The sequence below is a fragment of the Pristiophorus japonicus genome, chromosome 2 (assembly GCF_044704955.1).
Source record: "Pristiophorus japonicus isolate sPriJap1 chromosome 2, sPriJap1.hap1, whole genome shotgun sequence".
NCBI classification, from domain to species: domain Eukaryota; kingdom Metazoa; phylum Chordata; class Chondrichthyes; family Pristiophoridae; genus Pristiophorus; species Pristiophorus japonicus.
This window is the reverse complement of record NC_091978.1, coordinates 227,002,103-227,027,345: the sequence shown is the minus strand read 5'-3', so window position 1 is coordinate 227,027,345 and position 25,243 is coordinate 227,002,103. Positions and strand designations below refer to the sequence as shown.

The window sequence follows — 25,243 nt, the reverse complement described above, 5'->3', positions numbered from 1 at the left end:
GGGGGGAGGTTAGACGGTGGGGGATGGAAGAGAGACGGGGAGGGGGGAAAGAGAGACGGGGGAGGGGGGAAAGAGAGACGGGGAGGGGGGAAAGAGAGAGGGGGAGGGGGGAAAGAGTGAGGGGGAGGTGGGAGTGAGGGGGAGGGGGGAAAGAGTGAGGGGGAGGGGGGAAAGAGTGAGGGGAGGGGGGAAAGTGAGGGGGAGGGGGGAAAGAGTGAGGGGGAGGGGGAAAGAGTGAGGGGAGGGGGGAAAGAGTGAGGGGAGGGGGGAAAGAGTGAGGGGGAGGGGGGAAAAGAGTGAGGGGAGGGGGTAAAGAGTGAGGGGAGGGGGGAAAGAGTGAGGGGGAGGGGGGAAAGAGTGAGGGGGAGGGGGGAAAGAGTGAGGGGGAGGGGGGAAAGAGTGAGGGGGAGGGGGGAAAGAGTGAGTGGGAGGGGGAAAGTGGGAGGGGGGAAAGAGTGAGTGGGAGGGGGAAAGAGTGAGGGGAGGGGGGAAAGAGTGAGGGGAGGGGGAAGAGTGACGGGGAGGGGGAAGAGTGACGGGGGAGGGGGAAGAGTGACGGGGAGGGGGGAAGAGTGACGGGGAGGGGGAAGAGTGACGGGGGAGGGGGAAGAGTGACGGGGAGGGGGAAGAGTGAGGGGAGGGGGAAGAGTGACGGGGAGGGGGAAGAGTGACGGGGAGGGGGAAGAGTGACGGGGAGGGGGAAGAGTGACGGGGAGGGGGAAGAGTGACGGGAGGGGAAGAGTGACGGGGAGGGGGAAGAGTGACGGGGAGGGGAAGAGTGACGGGGAGGGGGAAGAGTGACGGGGAGGGGGAAGAGTGACGGGGAGGGGGAAGAGTGACGGGGAGGGGGAAGAGTGACGGGGAGGGGGAAGAGTGACGGGGAGGGGAAGAGTGACGGGGAGGGGGAAGAGTGACGGGGAGGGGGAAGAGTGACGGGGAGGGGAAGAGTGACGGGGAGGGGGAAGAGTGACGGGGAGGGGGAAGAGTGACGGGGAGGGGGAAGAGTGACGGGGAGGGGGAAGAGTGACGGGGAGGGGGAAGAGTGACGGGGAGGGGGAAGAGTGACGGGGAGGGGGAAGAGTGACGGGGAGGGGGAAGAGTGACGGGGAGGGGGAAGAGTGACGGGGAGGGGGAAGAGTGACGGGGAGGGGGAAGAGTGACGGGGAGGGGGAAGAGTGACGGGGAGGGGGAAGAGTGACGGGGAGGGGGGGGGGGAAGAGTGACGGGGAGGGGGGAAGAGTGACGGGGAGGAGGGGAAGAGTGACTGGGAGGGGGGGGGGAAGAGTGACGGGGAGGGGGGGGAAGAGTGACGGGGAGGGGGGAAGAGTGACGGGGAGGGGGGGGGGGGGGAAGAGTGACGGGGAGGGGGCGGGGGGGAAGAGTGACCGGGAGGGGGGAAGAGTGACGGTGGGGGGGGGGGGGGAAGAGTGACGGGGAGGGGGCGGGGGGGAAGAGTGACCGGGAGGGAGGAAGAGTGACGGTGGGGGGGGGGGGGGGGGAAAGAGAAAGAGAGATGAGGGAAGAAAGAGATGGGCGGAAGAGAGAGATGGGTGGAAGAGAGAGACTGGGGGAAAAGGAGAGACTAGGGAGAAGGAGTGAGAGACTAGGGAGGAGGAGTGAGAGACTTGCGGGGGGGGGACTGGGGCGGGGAAGAGAGAGATTGGGGGTGTGTGTGGTGAGTGAGAGAGACTGGCCGGTGGGGGTGTAAGGAACTTGGAAAAATGGGCTGGGAGAGGCAGGAACTTCGGCCGAAGGGGGTAAGGGACTTCGGCTGGAGGGAGGAGGGGTAAGGAACTTGGGCTGGGATGAGGGAGCATTCTCCTGTCTGGGGTCTGAAGTCAGAATGGCTCAAGCTGCACTTTGCAAAGTCATTCAAAACTTGGGCTGTGCGGTTCAATTACACATTCCAGAGAAACTTCTGGGTGCGGCTTATCCTCCAAGGGGACCAATCAGCAATCAGGTCATGTGTTAATGCAGAGCCTATCAGAGCAAATAGCTACATCCATAAATGTTACCCAAATAAAGCTTTTGAAATTTGTTGTCTACTTTTCAGCAAAAATTTCTAGAAACTAAAGAAAAATATCCCATCAGCAGGAATGCCAACTCTCACGATTTAATCATGAGACACACACTTTGTAATGAAAATTCAGCCTAACTAGCAATCTTGCATTTCACTTCAGAAAACACACGATTTTAAACTTTGTCTGCACAATTGTTGGCACGTTGAACTAAACTTGGCATGCCGGGAGACATAGTTTATTCTGTTTAAAGAAATGAAGCTAAACCTACACAGGATTATTAGCTCCCAGAGGGCACGCATAGCTTGTCACACTTGCTGATGGGCATCGCAGGTGCAGATGGCTACATGGCGGCAGCTATGTTGCAGCAGCTGTTGGGCCACGCTGAACTCGCCAAACTTCCCAAGAACATTGTGACCAAGCTCAAGAAGCTCATCACTAACAAAGAGGTGGGCACAGATGTCCTAAAAGCCAAACATGTGCGTTTTAAAGTTGATAGCAATAAGTAATGGCCAGAGTGTATTCTTGCCAAGCCAGAGGGGGTAAGCCTCTAGTTGGCATGCCATAAGTATCAGATGCAATACTTGTTCGCTGTATCTCGGCTGTGACATTTGCCCTTTTTTAAAAATAAGTGTCAGCCTCAGGATTTTTAAGAGTACTACTACTTTTGAGTTATATTTTTAAAATGGACCGTTATTTCAATTCGCCATGTCTATTCTCAAGAATTACATCAAATTTTATTTCGTCAGGGTTGTTACCCTAGTTAAGGATGCATTCACTCCTGTTCTTGTCGACCTGCATTGGCTCTCAAACCTCCAGCACAATTTAAAAATTGTTCTCCTTTACAGCACTTCCGATGGCTTTGTCCCATGCTACCCTTGCAATTTCCAACAGTTCTTCCTTCCAGAATCTATCTTCTGCTCATCTCACTTTAGTTTGCTGTATTGTCCCACTCTACCATCGGTGGCATCATTCCGCCACCATGCCATTGCGCTTTGGGATTCTCTCCTTAAACTCTTCTCATTGCCTATTTATCTACTTTCAAAAGCCTAAACCCAGCAATGACTTTGACCACTTACGATGACTTCTCTCTTGGTTCCTCCCAAAATTCCCAGATCTAGCGTAAAACATATTGGAACAATTGTTCCTTAACATGAGCTGTGCAAAGTGGTAAGTGAAGATGCAAGAGACAATTGATTCAATCTAGTGTACCATTTGACAGTTAGCTGGTGTAGCGTGAGTGGATGACTGAAATGGTCTCTTGTGTACCTAAAGCATTGGCTGTGGAATGGTTGTGGAGGAAGATTTTGCTGGGGAAAAATGTCAACTTAGATCACGACAAACCAAAATGGCTTTAGTGATGGCCAAATGTGCTTCTTGTTTGGGAGCAAAGGTCACGGAATGCACTCTCTGTCCAGGAGCAACGGTCAGCAAGGGGTCGGGAAAAAATAGCAACTCGTGATTTCTTACCAAATCTCAGGATTTTTTTTTAAAAAAGAGTTTGTCTCAAGAATTATGAAACAGTGGAGTTGGCCTTACTGCATCAGGTCTCTAATGGTATTGATGCATCCTGGGAAATTCAATACCATGAAAATATTCAGACTGATCAATTCAAATTCAGCTCACAATCACAGCTCTGGGCAAAAATGTCAAGTTGAAGCCCAGGCTTATGAGGCCGAGGCCAAATAAAAAGTGAATGAAGATGTTAAAATGGCCATTTTTCCAGGCATCCAGACGATCTTCTGGCAAAGTTATGGCAGGAGACTGGGACACCTCGGCAGAAATTCTCTCCTGATGTGTTTTATGCTTCCTATTTCAATGTCTACTATCTTAAGTCATTAGACTTCTTATCAATTTCTGAGTATTATTTGATGGTCAAATATATTCTAATCAACAACTCAGTAATGCTTCTTTTATCCAGGCTGAGTAGAGTTGAGGTGTCAGCATTAGGAGCTCTGCGAGAGAAGATTTTTGCCCACAAATCAGACCTCATCAGCGCCTTTGAACATTATGACGAGAATAAAACAGGTAGGCTCAAAGTCCAGTTGTAAACAGCGATTTATTTCACATAATTTGACCCAAGACTGTGTCCGATCCATTAACACCTTTTATTTACTAAAGAACTAACCATAAGCACACTTTGCATGCAATATAAATGTTATAATGTAGTAAAAGTTAACATTGTACTGTATAGCATTTTGAAGGTCTGCCAAAGACACATGAGCAGTGATATTTGACTTAGTTTTACAGAATTGATCCTAACTAGGCTATTTTACAATGCAGTGAATGTTTTTGTCTTAAAAGTTGAATTCCAGGCTCCAAACTATTTCAGTTTAATACAATATACTAAAAAAGCCCTTTCCAATACCTAGTAAACCAGATGCGTTTTTCCGACAATCCGGTAGTTAAATGGTCACCATTACTAATACAGGTACTAGCTTTTTATTCTAGATTTTTATTTTATTCAATTTAAATTCTCCAGCTGCTGTGATGGGATTTCTCTCATGTCTCGGATCATTAGTCCAGGTCTCTGAATTACCATCCAGTAACATAACCACTGTGCTACCGTACCCCAATAATCACTAACACTAAGCCACCCAAAGCCTTGTTGTGGTACGTGGAGGATGCATACCGTTCAAAGAATGACGAACCTATGTGGTAGATAATCTAATTTTCTTTATACTGCATCCTTCACAGACTGTGGATGTAAACCATAGTACAGATTTAGGAGTGAGAGGCCGGTGTAAGAATCATGACATCAGCAGTTGTACCCGATCTGCCAAAACTAGACAACAATGTCTGACAGATGTTGTACCAATATTTGTTTTTGATATCAAATGAATACATATTGTTGTTTTCTAACACATAGGTAACATTTCATTGAGTGACTGGGCAAATGCTCTGGAGTCCATCTTGGCTCTGGGTCTGCCGTGGCGTGTTTTGCGATCCCAACTTGTGCCCAGTGCTCCTAATGGACTTCTGAATTTTTACTTATGGTTTGATGATCTTGCCATAGAGAAACCCATTGCACAGGTAAGAAAGGTGGATTTCACAATGTACTTTCAGTATGCATGAATAAATATCCAGAAAAAATGTTAGACATAACAAAGCATTACAGAAATGTCTATTAGGACTATCCTAAAACATTTTCCATATAATGAATTACATTAAACTACAGGAACTATTATATAGGAAAATGTGAGGTCTAATGAGATGAATGATCAGTTAATCTGCTTTTGCTATAAATGGCTCAGGCAGAAATGTTAGCCAAACCAAGAAATTAGCTAGCAAATTAATATAGTAGAATTAACAATTGACAATTGTATATTTGTTGATATATCTGGGCTGACACTTCAGTGCAATACTGAGGGAGGCTGCACTTTTGGAGGTGTTGTCTTTTAGATAAGCCAAAGGAGATATTAGGAGGGGTGACTAAAAGTTTGGTCAAAAAGGAAAGTTTTAAGGAGGGTCACGAGGGTGGAAAAATAGGTGGAGAGAATCAGAATTCCAGAGCTTAGGATTTGATGACTGAAGGCACAGCCATTAATTTTAAATTGGAGGTCTTGTGCAACTGGGAGCCAGTGTAGGTTAAGCAAGCACAGGGGTGATGGGTGAGCAAGACTTGGTGTGAGTTAAGATATGGGCAAGTGAATTTTAGATGAGCTGAAATTTATTGAAGGTGGAAGAATGACCAGGAGAGCATTACAATAGTCAGGTCTGGAGGCGACAACGGCACGGATGAGGGTTTTGGCAGAAGATGAGCAATGTTACGGAGTTGAAAGTAAGCGGTCTTTGTAATGAAAGAGTGATTACGGGGTTGGTAGCTCAGCTCAGGGTCAAATAGTTGGCCTCAATCTGAGATAGTGGCCGGGGAGGAAATCAACGGCGACAGTATGGCAGGGGCAAAAGATGATTGCTTCAGTTTTCTGATGTTTAACTAGAGGATGTGTGACTCATCCAGGACTGGATGTCGAACAAGCAGGCTGAAAACACAGAGGCATTGGAGGGGTCGAGAGAGCTGGGTGTCGTCATTGTTCAGTATTCCAGTTGGTAAAATCTGTAAAAGGTGATTTTTTTTTTTTGATTATGGATTTAATTCTACTACACCCTAGAATACTCCACAGATCTTCAATCCCAGAGCTGTATTTTAGATACATTTTGATATATAAAGCGTTTTTGTGTCATCTTTGGGGACCACATAAAACAAATTCATAGTAATGGACATTTTTTTTGAAGTGTCTATAGAGAAAGCTATTAACATGGACAGGGATATATATAGTAGCTGTATCAATAGCTAATCTGCCAGCCCGATGTGACTAGTAGAAAGCAGTGATGTCTGCCATGTATCAGTAACGGCTGTGATCCAGCTGGCACAGTTTGTTTTTTAGTTTTAAAAGCCTTACTTTATTCTGCAGCACATACAACCCAGTTTGCTGGAAATGCTTTACAGAAGCAGGTCCGACTTGGAAACCATTTTTAGAATTATTGACAGCGACAACTCTGGTAAGTACCGGTGTCAAAAGATTCTTTCCCCGCAGTATTTTGGAGAAGAATAAAACATTTTGCCTCCCACACATGTGGGCTGCTGTAGTTCTGGAGTTATTATGACACAACTATCAATGTATTAATGGCAGCATGATCAGAGGACGCAATGAATCGAATGACACTTAGAAAAGAATTGAAAACAAATCAACAAAATTACCTGTTAATCGGTTGCTGGCCAAATCCTCAGGTGTATGCAATTGAATTTAGTTTTTCCAACAGACTGCCAAGCTCACTGCTTTGTTTAAGTTATTAAATTAATCCAGGTGAAATTGTCACACATATTTTATGCTGGTGTTGCAGCAATATTGCACTGTGCTGAGGTTACCAGGAGTAAATCCTCAACAGAAATTTATATAATTTATCAATGCCATTCTCAAAATGAGAAGCTGCAGTTGATATAATCTATAGTTATAGATGAAAATATGGAACTGTACCCCAGCAATGTGCCTTCAGGAAGGGAGGTTGGGGAAATTAGCAAGAAAGTAATAAAAATTGTACTTGATGCTTGGTGTCACTGAAGCAAAATAAAAACTGTTCATTTTCATGTCTGTGGCAGGTCTGATATCATTTGAGGAATTTCAAAAAACGAGGAAACTCCTCAGTTCTCACTTTAAGATTGAGATTAGTGATAAAGCGATTGGTGACCTGGCTCGCAGTATGGACTTCAATAAGGATGGAAGTATAGACATTAACGAGTTCCTCGAGGCTTTCCGTCTGGTGGATAAATCCAGTTCCGAGGATTGAGATGCTGGTTTGCTGATAATTCTAAAGCGGACAATTGAGCATGGTGGATTAAGCAAAGAATGAAAAGGAAGAAGACAATCTCTCAGTGAAGTTGTCATAGTCACAGAGGGATGGATTTATGCGAGCCTTAAAAACAAACATAAACAAGTATACCCGATCCAAGTACAGAACTTCAGCATTTGATCCCACTGCATAGGCCTTTGTCCCAATTTTCTGGCAAATTTAGTTGCACATTTATCCAGCTGTGTTAAAAACACTCAACCTGTACAACAATCATTACCTGTGCCTGAAAGGTTCCACTGAATTGTGTCAGCGATCCATTTTCATATATTAAACACTGCACAGTTTGTTTCATTAAAAATAAATCGCAAAGAATTCCAGTGCATCAAGTACACTTAACTTGGGCCATGTTTATATTGGATTAAATGTGCATTCCAAAAACTCGCAACCACACCTCATTTCTGTCGTGAAAGATAATGGAATCCCACACTGCCATATTGCACATTAATAAGCATACTGACACAAGGAACACATTGATTATATAAGGGTTATTGTACATTAAATCAAGTATTAGTTCATTGACATTTCCTACTTATTACTTTTCATAGCAGCTTGAACTTTATACAAATGAGTTACTGTATCCATTTAATGTCACAGACCAACTGTGAGCAGGGACTAAAGAAATACATAAGCAGAGCAACAATAGACATGAAGCTTCCTGAATCTATGTATGCTCATATTTGTGATCTTCCTTATATTATAAATCTAAGTAAACTACAACTTCCTGTGCGTGGCTGCAGAAATTGCCATAAAGTGGAATTGTCAGCAGAAATTATAGTTACAGGGTACATAAAAAGCTTTCAAATAAGGCTCATGCAGACATGCAAAAAGATGGCCTGCAGCATTAACGCTACTACTATTTAGACACAAACCTCCAACCATTTAAAAAGAGAATCACGAACATCAACAAGCAGTTACAAAGTGATAACCTTTCTGAAGGATTCAGCAAACTTTCAACTAAAATAGTCGAGTAGTCATTTGAACTCAAGTGAGATAACAGCCACAAAATCACAAGAAAGTGTGGACAATGTCCATTCAGCTAACCAAGTCCATTCCTTACACTTAGTGCTATTTGTAATTTGGCCCATTTTGGAACCTGTCCCACTTATTTGATCACCTGAAGGATGTCCTGCAAAATTTCTCTCTAACTCTCAAGAACAGTCAAGTAAAATGCTACAGTGTCTACCAATCCATTATCTAAAACTCAACATCTTCTTTCCACAGTTGGCATTTCCAGGCTCTCACTCGGACAGTAACAACTATGCCTCATGTGCAAAGGAAATTGATTAAGACTGTGTATACACAAACACAATTTCTCATTCACCATAATCAATTCATTTTCTTAGACATAAAGAAATAGAGCAAATGACCTGACAACAGTCAGCAAGATGTCTGAACTAACCCTCTAACACTCCCAAGAGGAAAAAGAACTTCAGGAGGCTGGGGGTCGAGGAAATGTCAATGGAATAAAAATACTGCCTGAACACTGTCTGGATCAAACTATGAAATTAACATTAAAAGAATCAGAAGCAGATGGTTATTAAAGCAAATTGTTTATTTAGAATTTATTTCCTCTTTGCATAACTATTACAAACATTTGACACACTAAAAGTAGTTTTTCAATAGAGATCCTTGTTTGGTCAATGGCTCACAATTACCACTCCAAACACTAATGTATTGTATGTTTCAAAGTGACCATTATCAGGTACAAATGATACAGCACTTAAAAACATGTCAACTCTCCAAGAACAAATCCAAACCCCGATGCGCCTTGTGATATTATAAATAAGCTTGTATGATTTAAAAAAAATAAAGTGGGCTTGTATATCCAGCATTTGTGCTTCTCTGGCATATCTAACATTAAGTGTTTATCAACTCACCTTTCCAGTCTCCAGGCCTCTTATTAAGTCCAATAAAGTACACTTCAAATTTTCCACATTCATGGCATATCAAGGTCACTTTTCCAAGCTGCATAAACTGTTCAAAAGTACTCAGAACAGTCAATTACACACTCATCCAATACAGTACAAGCAAAACTCCTGCTGCATGTTTTTTTTTTAATATAAACAATCCCCAATTTGTTCCTGACTTAGTCAGTACTGATATAGCCATTCCTGTTAAATGCAAGTCTGGTTATTAGCAGCATTTAAAAAAAATCTGTCCCAACCTATTGCATAGAACAGGAAAATCATCATGTTTTTACACTTTAAAAAAAAATATTGTAAAGAAAAGTTAAGATATGAATCTGCAAATTACTATTTGCAGTATTAGCAGATAAATGCTCAGTACACTTGAAATAAACAGGTTAAAGCCTACGTTAAAACAGCAGACTGAAGACTGTCATGATAATTTTAAACGTTCATCTACTAATATTGCAAACAGTAGTTTCTAGGCTATGTTTTTAGACATGCTAAATAAAGTCAGTCACTTATCTCTGTTGCAAAGTTTTGTAACTGGCTGTTTTATGAAGGGGTTGACGTACCTTAGGGTAAACATTAGAACTCCAAAACTAGAGAGTTTCTAAGGTGACTGCAGTATTTAATGAAGAATGTCAACATTTCTTTCTCCCACCCCTACACCAAAGTTTTGGTTTATGAAAATGGGGATATTATAACTTTTGTGCAGGTGGGATGAATCAAAAAAGTTTGGACAGTGAGAAAAATATTCTCTTAACTACGGTGATATTACAGAAAAGCCATCAACTGAAAAGGTCACGTCGAATATGAACACTCTCATTAAGGCCATGTTCAATTAGCTTCACATCCTCCAAATCTTCTTTCAGGACACTGATCAAATGGCTCAGCCCTTCCTGCTGCAACTTCAGGTGCTAGGAAGAGAAATGAGCTACATTAGTAGATGTTCAAAACAGTGATGGTATGTTATATGTGAGCAGAAATCGTTTTGAAGATCAGCAGGTCGATAATACCATTTTTGTCAACACAATTTAATAGAACGTTAGAAAGCAAATTAAAATGGGAAAATTCTTCACATTGGTATAAAGCTGTCTGGTTGAGACTGTCATCTATGATGCAACATTGCATAAAACTGTAATTTTACTTCCTAAAACGGCATGAAATATAAAGGACTAAGATTCTGTAGTGTCAAAACTTAATCTGTGCAATAATCACTCATATTCAAACCAATATATTTTCTTTTCATGGAATTTGTTCTTACTAACTGAGAAAAAGTTGTGGCTTTTATACCTGCTTGATTTCTCCCAAGAGATCCCCATCAACACTGTATCTCTCCTCTGATCTGACAGCTCCAACATGATTCTGCATTCTTATCTGAGACATCAGTTCGTTCAGACGGCCCTGCACATAAACATCATCATTCAAACATGCTGCCTTTTTCATTTACATTTCTTAGAAACCTCCCTAATCCAGTTAGAAGTGCTCAATGCAAACTGATCTGGGTATATCGCACTGAATTCTGGGAAGTAAGTATTTTGTACCTTAAACTGGGTTGGTGCATTTAGTTCACACTGGATAGTATCTAACTGCACACGAAGCTGCTCTTCTTCTGCCTGAATAGCATAACCAGCTTTCCGCTGGATCTCTTGTTTTATTAAAACCTAGAGAGAGAAAATAACATAGGAACTTGAGAATTGAATATCCTTTGCAAGTCGCACAGGTAGAGTTCCGTCCATCCACCATCTATGAGCATATTCACATAAGTTTACAGCACAGAAGAAAGCACTCAGCCCATTATCAATGTGCTGGCTCTTTGCTACTGATTCAAACCTTTATTTTAGATGACTGTTTATTTCTGTCTTTTCATGGGAATATTTATACATTTTTATTTTCCTACTGGCCCGTTCTCTCCCAATAATCCCATGGGCTAGAAAGTGAACTTTTGGCGATAGCCATACTTTTTCAGCATTTTTGCGCAAAAATACCGTTTTAAATACCGCTATTTTTTAAAGGGGTAAAATTGGCAACAAAATGTGGCAGACGGTAAAAATCAGCATTACGCGAGAATTCGCGGTGGAAACAGAAGTCCTCATCAACTTTAGTCCGAGGCCAATTACTGCTAAAAAGACAGGCCCCCTGGGAGGGGGGAAAAAACACACACAAAAAGAAAAAATTGCAAAAAATCAAAAATCACAAAACATTTACAAGACCCTTAACTAAGTAATCGCCGCAAAAGAATTTAAAAATAAAAACTTTAACTTACCTTTTTTGCAGGTCTTGGTACTTACCACTGTTTCTGGGGCTGCAATGCAGCTTTTTACCTGCCCCTTTTTTCGCGCAGATTACGGGTGTGCTGAACGACCAATTTAAAGTAGCATCGTGTTTTCTAACGTTGCACGGCGGCGGTCCGCTTTTCAGCGGTATTTCAAAACTGCCAGCGCACAACTTTGGCCAGTTTAGGTGATCACCTTTTAACGTCAAAAAAGGCAAAATAGCACCGAAAAAGCGGGCACAATGCTGGCCAATTTCTAGTCCAGTATCTTCAAAATGTTGCACTATTTCAAAGAAAAGTCTGGGCCAATATTTATCACTCAATCAACATCACTAACAAAAACCCCCACAGATTATCTGGTCATTATCACATTGCTGTATGTGGGAGCCTGCTATGTGCAAATTGCCTGCTGCGTTTCCTACATTACAACAGTGCCTACACTTCAAAAAGTACTTCATTGATTGTAAAATGCTTTGGGACGTCCTGAGGTAGTGAAAGGCAGTATATAAATGAAATCTTTATTTTTTCTTCTGTTTACTCAATTTCCTCTTAAAATGTGTCTGCCTTAACTGCTGAAAAGCATTTCTGTGCTTCAAAAATCTGCTGCATAAAGAAATTTATCACAACATTGACACCCAAATTTATCATTACCTCTTTGCTCTTGTGCTCTATGCCTGTGTGTATAAAACTCAAAAATGTTATTGATGTTTTGATAATGGTTTTATCTACCTGCGCTCACAACTTCAAGAAATTATTATTTGAACGCATAGGTCTCTCTGTTCTTCTGCACCTTTCCATTGAGTGTTTTTGTCCCAAAACACACTTCTCCATGTAAAATTGTTTTTAGAAACAGAAAATAGGTGCAGGAGTAGGCCATCCGACCCCTCGAGCCTGCACCACCATTCAATATGATCATGGCTGATCATGCAACTTCAGTACCCCATTCCTGCTTTCTCTCCATACCCCTTGATCCCTTTAGCTGTAAGGGCCACATCTAACTCCCTTTTGAATATATCTAACGAACTGGCCTCAACAACTTTCTGTGGTAGAGAATTCCACAGGTTCACAATTCTCTGAGTGAAGAAGTTTCTCCTCATCTCGGTCCTAAATCGCTTACCCCTTATCCTTAGACTGTGATCCCTGGTTCTGGACTTCCCCAACATCGGGAACATTCTTCCTGCATCTAACCTGTCCAATCTCGTCAGAATTTTATATGTTTCTATAAGATCCCCTCTCATTCTTCTAAATTCCAGTGTATATAAGCCTAGTCGATCCAGTCTTTCTTCATTTGTCAGTCCTGCTTTCCCGGGAATCAGTCTGGTGAACCTTCGCTGAACTCCCTCAATAGCAAGAATGTCCTTCCTCAGATTAGGAGACCAAAACTGTACAAAACATTTAAGGTGTGGTCTCACCAAGGCCCTGTACAACTGCAGTAAGACCTCCCTACTCCTATCGGTTCCGGTCCTGCCCAGGTGCAGACCGTCCAGTTTGTACTGGTCCCACCTCCCCAGAACTGGTTCCAATGTCACGAAATTTGAATCCCTCCCTCTTGCACCATTCCTCAAGCCACGTATTCATCTTAATTATCCTGCTATTTCTACTCTGACTAGCACGTGGCACTGGTAGCAATCCTGAGATTACTACCTTTGAAGTCCTACTTTTTAATTTAACTCCTAGCTCCCTAAATTCAGCTTGTAGGACCGCATCCTGTTTTTTTACCTATATCGTTGGTAACTATATGCACCACGACAACTGGCTGTTCACCCTCCCCCTCCAAAATGCCCTGCAACCGCTCCGAGATATCCTTGATCCTTGCACCAGGGAGGCAACATACCATCCTGGAGTCTCGATTGCGGCCGCAGAAACGCCTATCTATTCCCCTTACAACAGAATCCCCTACCACTATAGCTCTCCCACTCTTTTTTCTGCCCTCCTGTGCAGCAGAGCCACCCATGGTGCCATGAACTTGGCTGCTGCTGCCTTCCCCTGATGAGTCATCTTCCCCCAACAGTACCCAAAACGGTATATCAGTTTTGGAGGGAGATGACCGAGGGGATCCCTGCACTCCCTTCCTTCCACTGCTCTGCCTGATGGTCACCCATTCCCTATCTGCCTGAGTAACCTTTACCAGCGATGTGACCAACTCACTAAACGTGCTATTCACGACATCCTCAGCATTGCGGATGTTCCAGAGTGAGTCCATGCGCAGCTCCATGCAATGCGGTCTGTCAAGAGCTGCAGCTGGACACACTTCCTGCATACATAGTAGTCAGGGACACTGGAAGAGTCCTTGACTTCCCACATAGCACAGGAGGAGCATGACACAGGTCTGGGCTCTCCTGCCATGACTTAACCCTTAAATTAACTTAATTTGGCAACAATGCCAAAGGTTACCTACTGATAAGGAAATAAAATGAAAACGAAAAAGATTATATACTTACCAAGGCCCTGTACAACTGCAGTAAGACCTCCTTGCTCCTATTGGTTCCGGTCCTGCCCAGGTGCAGACTGTCCGGTTTGTACTGGTCCCACCTCCCCCAGAACCGGTTCCAATGTCCCAGGAATTTGAATCCCTCCCTCTTGCACCATTCCTCAAGCCACTTACCTGCTTGGCTGTGATGTCACACTTCGATTTCTTTTTACTTCTTTGGTTACTTTCTGCCCCTGCACCAGCTGCCTCCTCGTACTGCCGCCGCTTCCTGTTGCTGCGACTACCCTTTAACCTCCCGCACCGCTCCACTCTCGCGATGCTGGTTCCTCGGACTGCCGCTGCTCCCAGTCGCTGCCACCGCCCTTTATCCTCCCGCGCCGCTCTGCTTTCGCGATGCTGGCTCCTCGGACTGTATGTTTGCCCATTCTGCTTATCTAACTATGTCCTCCCAGGGTCTTTTACAGTCCTCCTCACTGTTTGCCAAACCACTTTTTTTGTCACCTGCAACTTTCGATATTGTTCTCTCTGTGCTCAAGTCCAAATCATTAATATACAAAAGTAGAGCCTGAGATTCCACACTTCAACCAAGGCAACATTGATGAACCCATACCCTCTGTTTTCTTTCTGTCAACCAACTTTCTATCTGCGTTAGCACACTTCCTCATACATCACATGCCAGAATTTGTTACAAACCTGCGAGACTCTGCAAATTTAAATTCTGAGCACAATCTGCTAAATAAATTACCAATGTATAAATATTCTGAGAGAGAAATAAATGGTCATTTAAAATAAAAGGTGTGTGCAATTATTAGGTAAAACATGGAGGTTCTATTACGTTCTCAACTGCTTTCACGCATTTTTATGCCATGAGTTAATAATGACCAGTGACAAAGCTATGAATCATTTGTCAGAAATAAAAACAGAAAATGTTGGAAATGTACAAGTTACAAATGTACACAGCATCTGACGAGAAAAGATAGCTGAATTCTGATGACACATTATATACCTAACTATTATAACCTGTTTTTTCTCTATAAAGTTGCTACTGACATGCTGTGTATTTCCAGCATATCCCTTTTATTTTGCCGTTTCTCAGAGCCTTGATCTGAATTCAATCCTCTGCTAACATTTACAGTCAGGCTTCATATGCCCTTCAAATTGCTGATCTTGACTGGACTATCCAGTACAGCACTACTCATAAGGTGAGGTGCTGGTCTGAAGAGAAGTAACCTACTTACACAACAAACTGAGACCTATCACACTTCCAGGCCCAAAGGCAGCACAGAGAAGAGAGCAGAGGGTGATTCTGTCTCAGGGAAGGACTTGAAAGCTGAAGGCTCTCCAGGCTTGAAACGTGTTGCATAAAATAGATATATTAGCATGGATAGAGGATTGGTTGGGTTAACAGACAGAAAACAGAGAGTAGGGATAAATGGGTCACTTTACAGTTGGCAGGCTGTATCTAGTGGGGTACCGCAAGGATCAATGCTGGGGCCTCAGCTATTTAACAATCTATATCAATAACTTAATGAGGGACAGAGTGCAATCTATCCAAGTTTGTTGATGATACAAAGCTAGGTGGTAAAGTAAGCTGTGAGGAGGACACAAACAGCCTGCAAAGGGATTATAGACAAGTTAAATGAGTGGGCAATAAGGTGGCAAATGGAGTATAATGTGGGGAAAAATGAGGTTATTCACTTTGGTAGGAAGAACAGAAAAACAATATTTTCTAAATGGTAGGAAACTATTAAATGTTGTGTTGAGAGTTAGGTGTCTTCGTACAGGAAACACAGAGTTAGCATGCAGGTACATTTAGGACAGCAAATGGTATGTTGGCCTCGAGTACAAGAGTAAGGAAGTCATAGCTTTGGTGAGACCACATCTGTGCACAGTTTTGGTCTCCTTATCTGAGAAAGGATATACTTACCTCAGAGGTGGTGCAACAAAGGCTCACTAGATTGATTCCTGGGATGAGGGGGCTGTCCATGATGAATGATTGTGTAGAAAGGGCTATACTCTCTGGAGTTTAGAAGATTAAGAGGTGATCTCATTGAAACATACAAGATTCTGAGGGGAATTGACAGGGTAGATGCTGAGAGGTTGTTTCCCCTGTAAAACTAGAGTTCATACTCTCAAGATAAATGGTTGGCTTTATAAGCCATGAGGAATTTCTTCACTCAGAGTTGTGAATCTTTGGAATTCTCTTCCCCAAAGGGCTGTGGATGCTGAGTAGTTGAGCATATTTGAGACTGAAAGAGTTAGATTTTTGAACTCTAGTGATATGGGGATCAGACGGGAAATAGGAGTTGATGTCGAAGATCAGCTATGCTACTATTGAATGGTGGAGCAGGTTCGAAGGGTCATATGGCCTCTTTTATTTATTCATATGGGCGTCACTCATGAGGCCAGCATTTATTGCCTATCCCCAATTGTCCTTGTAGTGATGGAGAGCCACCTTCTTGAACCGCTGCAGTCCTTGTGACTTTGTGTAGCAGTTTGGTACATCTGAGTGGCCATTTCAGAGAGCAGTTGAGAGTCAACCACATTTCTGAAAGTCTGGAGCCAGACCAGTTTTTACGACAATCCGATAGTTTCATGGTCACCATTACCGATACAGGTACAACCTCCGAAATCCGGAAAGCTCGGCACTGAGGCCATTCTGGTTTTCGGAACAGAAAGCCGACGTCCCGAATCCGGAAGCCCCTGGGCCAAGTTTCGGGTATTTCCGGATTTCAGAGACAAGGACATTGGCTGTGGGTGATTGAAAATCGGATAATGGCAGGGACAGCGGCTGCAGGGATGATTTAAAAAAAAATTGTTTTATATGCTTAACCTTGTTTTGGATTACTATTGCTCTGTATTGACTGCACGGGCATCTGGTGTGATCTGGCAGGACTGCATCCAGGGCTGACACCAGATCAGACACGCAGGACTAAAAATTCGTCAACCGGGCACCCGTTTCTTTTGCCGACATTTTGCCATTTTGGGTGAAAAACGGTGAACTGGGAAATTCGGAGAAGTCCTGCACCAGTGGTTTTTAAGTACCACTGGGGAGCGGACCGCCAGCGTGCAAGACTCGAAATAGCGCTTTCGTCAAAAATTTGGCTCACAGTGCACCCATAGTTAAGGCGAAAAAAAACGCCTTGGAACCCTTGGAACAGCGGTAGAAGACCTGCAAAAAAGGCAAGTTAAAGTTTTTATTTTTTAATTCTTTTGCAGCAATTCGATAGTTAAGTGTCTTGTGAATGTTTTGTGATTTTTTGACTTTTTTTTAGGGGGGGGGGGGGTTATTTACAAAATACCTATCAGAATAACAAATATCCATTTCTGAAATGTTACTGCTTTCATTTTATGCCGTTTATATCACTTGTGAAAAAAAAGTCTGGTTTTCGGAACAGATTTCCGGATTCCGAACGTCAACTCAGGCGATCTGCATGGTGTCCGGTTTTCAGAACATTCCGGTTTTTGGGATTCCAGATTTCGGACGCTCTACCTGTATGAGCTTTTAAATTCCAGATTTATTTAATTAACTGATTAATTAAACTGGTGCGATTTGAACTCACGTCTATGGATTATTAGTCCAGCCCTCTGGATTACTAGTCCAGTAACATAACCACTACACTACTGTACCCCTACGACTCCTGCTCCTAATTATTAAGTTCTTATGACTTAATCCAGTTAGAAGATACTTAACAGGATGGGCAAAGTGAACCTGAAACAATATTTTCCCACAAGAGAGGGCAGCAAGACAAGATGACACAGGTTCAGGATTGTGAAGGGAAAATTTAGGACAGTATTTCTTTATAAAGTTTGTGATCAACAGCAGGAACAGGTTGTCAGAAGAAGTAGTTGAGGCTAGGACAGTGGACTAATTTAGAAAACTAGATGTTGTGATGGGAAGACAGTAGGACTAAGCAATCTGAAAAGGTGTGATCAAATGAGCTGAAAGTTAATCTTCATCCAAACCTAGCTTGGAAACCAAACCATGAGGATTCTGCAGAGGATTTGTAGAGAACAGACTGCCCAGTCGCTCAGGCCCAGAAAGGTTTGAGAGGAGGGAATGATGAAACCATAAGATTAAGCACACAGGGGAGGGGATGGGAACTCGGTAACGTTGTGGCTTAGACACTGCCCTTTTACGTTAGGCACTGGGGTTCAAGTCCAGCGAGACTTACGAGATGAAAATCGGTGCTGCTTGCTTCAAGGGTCATGCACAAAATTGGTTTGGGCAGTCTTCACTCTAGTTCTTAATGGGCATTCATCCATTGCACAAAACCTCTCCCTATTCAGCAACAACTGCAATTTTACTCAGAGAAGTGATGATGGCTGGTCTGGGAAATGGGCTGGAAGAACAAGTCACACTGGGAATGCTCATCGGAGATGGGAGATGAGGCATTTGGGCTGGGGTACAGCAGAGGAATTTTATTCTGCAACGCCTACTCCGGGAGAACTCCAAACTGACACTAAAGCTCAATTTGCACGGCAAAAAAATCCACAAAAATGTTTATTTTTAAAATGTTTTATATTTGCACACATAGCAATGGGATCTAAATACATTAAATTACCTGCAAGACTTTGTGTGCTTGGTCCATCAGTTTTCGCTTATACTGTGCTATTTTTGCTACAGTTGTCGCCTGGTTCTTCTGCAGTTCATTGACATCCTCAGATATAATCTGTGTTGGGGGGGGGGGGGGGGGGGGGAGGGTGGAAAGAGAGAGAAACACACCAGATGACTGCTTTTTTGGATTTTACAAATATGCCAATGAAAGAAATGTCATGGCTATGAAACTCAATCTTTACAATTGCTGTATTTGAGTGATTGTATGACAGAAATCAAAATCTTGCAGGACAGGCCTGCAAATTCTAATCTATTCACGGCTCCAACTGTCTAGTAAATGAAAGATGTACATGTGGTTCCAGTTTTGATTTATCACATCTATCTGCTTGTATAAGAGTTTTGAAAGCATCGGTCACATCTTGCATAATATAATAAATCACAATAGAACAATCAAAAAATAAGTACAAAAAAAAGAGGAAAAGGAGACCCTGTTATTTTCTGACCATTTTTCTCCAAGGCAAGGAGCCAAACAGCTGCCAATGTAAAGAAACCTCCAATCATAAGAATCTAATTGACCTTGGGGCCTATGTAGGACCATTCCCTACAGGGTGTACCAGAGCAAACATCTTAAAAAGACAGGCCAGGTTAACAACAAACATTACAAATGTGCTCCAGACACCATACTACTTGTGAGCAACACCGTAGGACATCAGCAAGTATAAAATAAAACCAATGCCAGTCACCAGCAAGGCTTTCACTGGAATAAAACATTACATACGAGGATTATGCTTTTCTAATCTCATCAGGAAACATGCTTCCTGCAGCCGCGAGTAAATATGCCAAGTGACTTGCTCCCAGGACTTAGCCGCTGCTGCTCGAGTCAATGTTGGAAGTTTTAACTCTTCTGATGATGTTGCCTCCCTCTCTCCCAGTGAAGAGACAGTAAAGCGGAGAACAGGGCCCGAATCCGCATCCTATCACTACATGTTGCACTTTAATAGTGCTAGACACAGCATCCAGGAGTTCTCCATTAATATAATCACACAAAAATAAAACGGGTATTTTTTTTCTTCTTGGTCTAAAGCGCCTCCCTGCTCAACTGCACCACCTTCTCCCCATCCTTCAATCTTTGTTCCCTCTGGTCCAAGCTACACAGAAGTGTTACAAGTTTTCCAACAAAAATTTAACTTTTTTTGGAGGATACAAATCGGGGTTTCATTCTAACCTCCCTGAAACTACAAATCATCTGTGCCTTAGAGGGTAGGCAAGCAGCCTGCTCTCAAACCTGCGTCACATTGAACTGGCTATGAGGAACACAACAATCTGATTTACTTTCACTTGCTGGCAGGCAACCAAGATCAGCAACTCAACACAGCATTTAGCAGATTTAAACAGCATTCTCAACTGCTGTGATGCCACCAACTGGCACTCCAATGAATTGCACCTCTCCACTGTCAATAAAAAAAAACTTTTATAAAAGAAATTCATTTGAGATAATCTGAATTACTCATATTTTTCTGTTTCCAAGCATGTTCAATGAGACAAATTTCATGGTGCAGTGATAGAGAGTCACATGCCTACTTTTTTCATAATCATCACTGTACTGAAAAGAGCTCCGTGACAGAAATAATGGATGCTCGAGAGTTTGTTCTGGCCTGAATCACTTTTCAAAGCATCATGCACAACTCATAACTCCATAATCATAACCAATAAGAATTTTGCAACAAGCAAAAACTAAGATTAAGTAAACAGAACTGGCACACTGGTCTAAAAATGGCTTTTCAAACTGCAATCCCAACTCACATCCAGTCTGCTTTGATGCTGTTTTGTCATCTGTTCCTGAAACTTAAGCCTCCTCAGTAATTCCTTAAAACCAACCATGGGCACTGGTATCAGTCTTCGGTGAGGAGAGAGAGAGAATAATTAGAAATCTAGTTCAACATGTCATTTATAATAATCTTTTGATAAGAGTTTTCAGTTTTTTTTGTAAAATAAACACACAAAAAAAGCTCTCTCTAGTTTTCTGCACAACATTAAATGAGCCAAAATTAAAATTCTGTAAAATGAGAATAAAGAATTGTTCCATCATCATCATCATAGGCAGTCCCTCGGAATCGAGGAAGACTTGATTCCACTCTTAAAATGAGTCCTTAGGTGGCTGAACAGTCCAATACGAGAGCCACAGTCTCTGTCAGGTGGGACAGAAAGTCGTTGAGGGCAAGGGTGGGTGGGACAGATTTGCCGCACGCTCCTTCCGCTGCCTGCGCTTGATTTCTGCATGCTCTCGGTGATGAGACTCGAGGCGCTCAGCGCCCTCCCGGGATGCACTTCCTCCACTTAGGGTGGTCTCTGGCCAGGGACTCCCAGGTATTGGTGGGGATGTTGAACTTTATCAGGGAGGCTTTGAGGGTGTCTTTGTAAAGTTTCCTCTGCCCACCTTTGGCTCGTTTGCAATGAAGGAGTTCCGAGTAGAGCGCTTGCTTTGGGAGTCTCATGTCTGGCATGCGAACAGTGTGGCCTGCCCAGCGGAGCTGATCAAGTGTGGTCAGTGCTTCAATGCTGGGGATGTTGGCCTGGTCGAGGACGCTAATGTTGGTGCGTCTGTCCTTCTAGGAGGTTTGTAGGATATTGCGGAGACATCGTTGGTGGTATTTCTCCAGCGACTTGAGGTGTCTACTATAGATGGTCCATGTCTCTGAGCCATACAGGAGGATGGGTATTACTACAGCCCTGCTATCAAAGAATTGTTATCAAATATTTTGCTATACAAAGTTAACTGTAAGACTCAACAGTTTGAAAATTATAAAACTTGAATGGCTATATATATATGAATAATTACATTAGTCCAACGCATACAGTGCAGTAAATCACTTAAATGCTGTTTGAATAAATGGTGCTTAAAAGTGTGTGAACTATTTAGTTCAAGTGCATTGGTGACAGAATAGTCACTGTTTAAATATAAAGCGAAGAGAAAAAAAGCCATATCTGTTTATAATTAGTGTAAGTATTTGAAACATCAAAAGATTGTCAAAAAAACTATAAATATCTCCTCTTTAAGCCAGAAAGTCCCAAGATACCGTTCACTTAATAAAATGGGGAGCCCCATCGCTGTGTGGTAGCTGTCCTGAAATTACATCAACGTTAAGAAGAATTTATAGATCATCTATAATGGGTCCAATAGTCATTCATTCTGATCACAAACCATTTTGGCTACTTTAGAACTATCACTTAACTATTAAAACCACAAGGTCATCACCCTGTCTCTGGCTTCACTAATGTATTAACGTCAATGAAACTGAGGCCTTGAAATTACACGGTAAGAGATTAATGTACGACTGCTTAATCCCTCTCACCCCTATTAACTACTTGTTTTAAACAGGTTATCTCCATCGCTAAAATTCAGAGAGGAATTTCAGATGAACACAACACACAAAATGTTGTACAAATCATGTAATTATACACAGAAAAACATTATATAAACAAAAGCCAAAACCACTGTGATTTAACTTTCCACTAGTCATGCGAGGGGGTTTTGGGAAGAAGGAGATAGTAAAACCTACTTTTCAGGATCAGGATTGTCAACTTTAGCCTGCTCCCAAATTATCGGATCAACACCTGGAATAGAAAACGGCATCAGTAATTGTAATCTACAATCAGTTTCTTCACGATTGACGCTGTTTTTTTTTAAGAACAGATAAGCGAGCAACAGCTTTGAGGGCCCAAGTTTCGGCCTCAGTTGCTCCTGATTTTTTGGAGCAACTGATGTAGAACGGAGTATCTTAGAAATTCAAATTCTCGGCATTTAGTTTGCTCCAGTTCTAGTCAGTTAGAACAGTTTCACTTTGGAACAGAATTTTTTTTCCAAAAGGGGGCGTGTCCGGCCACTTACGCCTGTTTTCAAAGTTTTGGCAGTGAAAACTTACTCCAAACTAACTTAGAATGGAGTAAGTGAAGATTTTTGTACGCTCGAAAAAACCTTGTCTACACTTTAGAAAATCAGGCATAGGTTACAAATCAGGCGTAGGGAATGGGGGGGGGGGGGGGGGGGAGCAGGAGTTGGGTCGGGTCGGGTGGAAGCAGGAGCTGGGCGGGGCAGGCAGCCCCAGTGAGGCCATTCGGCCAGGGCTAGGGGCTGCGTGCTTCGGGCCCCTCCCACACAGTTTTGGGCGCCTGGAGCTACTGCACATGCGTGCCCACTGTAGCGCGCATGTGCAGAGGTCCCGGCACTGTTTTCAGCGCAGGGACCTAGCTCCGCCCCCTACAGCTCGTGCTGTGCCGCGCCGAGCTGCAGAGGACCAGCAGGGAGCCGGAGAATCTGTAAGTTTTTTTTAGGCGCACTTTGTGGCGTGAAAAACGGGCGTCCAGGTCGGGACTGCGCCGTTCTAGGCGCGGCCCGAAACTCGGGCCCTGTATTTTTGCAATATCATATTACCGTGAGTCACTTAAGGTAACTTCATTTAAATCAACATTCCATCAGCTCTCAATCGCAGCCCAGAGAGTAATATTGTTGAAATTTGTTAATAAAAATCAAATGAGAAAGGAGGGGTTTAAATAAAATTAACATTGCTTTCATAACATGGAAGTAAATGGAGAATGAAAGATCATAGAATTTTCAGAACCCTACATTTTTTAATAATACTGATTTTTGGAGCACTGAATTTTATATTAAGTTAAACTTCACTTTTGCACTCAGACATTTCCATAGGTAGCAGTAATGCTGCTCCTTAATCAAAATGCCAAGGTGTACCCAAGTGATGCCAACATCCTAAGGAAGTTTCATTTTCCCCTTCCTTCCCAAATTACCAGGATGAGATTTACAGAAATTGTCCTCTCCCTGGGGGGTGGGGGGCAGGGGGAGTCCAAGTTAACTCTGTTATTTTATCATCTGTGCTGTTGGTCTTGAGTCTAGTATTCTAGTGCAGAACCTATTGAGCCACATTATCTGTTCATTTCTATATTCAGGTCATTGTTTCATACAACATTAAGTTTCACTACATACCAGCAGGAGGATTCTGCAGCAGCTGTTTCATCTGAGCTGGAGAAAGTTCTGTTCTGGGCAGGGCGACAACCACTCCTAACTGCATCAGGTGACTCTTCACGTTATTCTGTTCCAGCGAATTGTAAAGATTTGTTGCTGAAACTCTTCTGGAATTTCCATTTGGAAAACGTTCAACAACATAGATCACCATTTCTGTTCTGAAAGGCGGCAAAGAAAAAATTTACAACCAATTTTCCTCTATGACAGTACTAAACGTGTCTTCAGTTACAAACATCTGAACGGATCAGTTAACCAAACCAGTGGTATCTCCTGCATGCCTTGTGTGTACAATTATTTGAGTCTATTGTCTCTGTGTTGAATTGACAGCATTAATCATATTTACCAAAATTGGAGGTGGGCGTCCAAACTCTTTGAACAAACAACATCCAAATATACAGGTATATTTGGCTTCACAACCCAGATGACCACAATTTCTTTTTTATTCGTTCAGGGGATGTGGGCATCCATTTATTACCCTTGAGAAAGTGGTGGCGAGCCGCCTTCTTGAACCGCTGCAGTCCATGTGGTGAAGGTACTCCCACAGTGCTGTTAGGTAGGGAGTTTCAGGATTTTGACCCAGCGACAATGAAGGAACAGCGATATATTTCCAGGTCAGGGTGATGTTTGACTTGGAGGTGATGGTGTTCCCATGCGTTGCTGCCCTTGTCCTTCTAGCTGGTAGACCACATTGCGATTAATCCTTGCCACTGGACCAAGACCTAGCTCTGTCAAACCCGTGTGGTGACAGGTGTGCTACGGCCATCACACGTTAAAAAAATCCAGCACAGGCATCTTCCACCTTTAAATATGTAGTTCGGGACCTGGAATATCAGGTCCCTCATTGTAACACCTGTGAACTTTTTGATATGGAAGCAAGTCATCCTCGATACGAGGTACTGCCCAAGAAGGTGGTAGAGGTGGCGGGTTTAGACGTTGCTGTTGAAGAAGCATTGGCGAGTTGCTGCAGTGCATCTTGTAGATGGTACACACTGCAGCACGGTGCGCCGGTGGTGAAGGAAGCAAATGTTTCAGGTGGTGGGTGGGGTACCAATCAAGCGGACTGCTTTGTCCTGGATGGTGTCGAGTTTCTTGAATGTTGTTGGAGCTGCAACATTCCAGGCAAGAGGAGAATAATCCATTACACTCCTGACTTGTGCCTTGTAGATGGTGGAAAGGCTTTGGGAGTCAGAAGGTGAAACACTCTCAGCAGAATACCCAGCATCTGACCTGCTCTTGTCGCCACAATATTTATGTGGCTAGTCCAATTACGTTTCTGGTCAATAGTGACCCCCAAGATGTTGATGGTGGAAAATTTGTCAATGATAATGTCATTGAATGTAAAGGGGAGGTGGTTAGACTCTCTCTTGTTGGAGATGGTCATTACCTGGTACTTGTGTGGCATAAATGTTACTTGCCACTTATCAGCCCAATCATGAATGTCATCCGGGTCTTGCTGCATTCGGGCACAGACTGCTTCATTATCTGAGGAGTTACGAATGGAACTGAACACTCTGCAATCATCAACGAACATCCACACTTCTGACCCTATGATGGAGGGAAGGTCATTGATGAAGCAACTTCAGATGGTTGGGCCTAGGACACTGCTCTGAGGTACCCCTGCAGTGATGCCCTGGGGCTGAGATGATTGGCCTCCAACCAACCAC

General features: G+C 43.1%; 2 protein-coding genes across 3 annotated transcripts in view; one reads left to right on the top strand and one right to left on the bottom strand.

Moving 5' to 3' along the window:
- Positions 1-7,415, top strand: part of ppef2a (protein phosphatase with EF-hand domain 2a) — an 89,604-nt gene extending 82,189 nt beyond the window's left edge. Inside the window, exons 14-17 of the mRNA XM_070863886.1 lie at positions 3,928-4,046; positions 4,888-5,051; positions 6,434-6,521; positions 7,120-7,415. Coding sequence (XP_070719987.1) covers positions 3,928-4,046; positions 4,888-5,051; positions 6,434-6,521; positions 7,120-7,307 — 559 coding nt within the window. The 3' untranslated portion in view covers positions 7,308-7,415. The remainder of the gene's footprint in view (positions 1-3,927; positions 4,047-4,887; positions 5,052-6,433; positions 6,522-7,119) is intronic.
- A 1,488-nt stretch (positions 7,416-8,903) lies between these two features.
- Positions 8,904-25,243, bottom strand: part of nup54 (nucleoporin 54) — a 108,290-nt gene continuing 91,950 nt past the window's right edge. For both annotated transcript variants that reach the window (XM_070871042.1, XM_070871043.1), the window contains 7 exons: positions 23,541-23,737; positions 22,102-22,156; positions 20,345-20,438; positions 18,549-18,656; positions 10,822-10,941; positions 10,571-10,681; positions 8,904-10,194 (listed from right to left, as the gene is read on the bottom strand). In XM_070871042.1, coding sequence (XP_070727143.1) covers positions 10,066-10,194; positions 10,571-10,681; positions 10,822-10,941; positions 18,549-18,656; positions 20,345-20,438; positions 22,102-22,156; positions 23,541-23,737 — 814 coding nt within the window. In that variant the 3' untranslated portion in view covers positions 8,904-10,065. The remainder of the gene's footprint in view (positions 10,195-10,570; positions 10,682-10,821; positions 10,942-18,548; positions 18,657-20,344; positions 20,439-22,101; positions 22,157-23,540; positions 23,738-25,243) is intronic.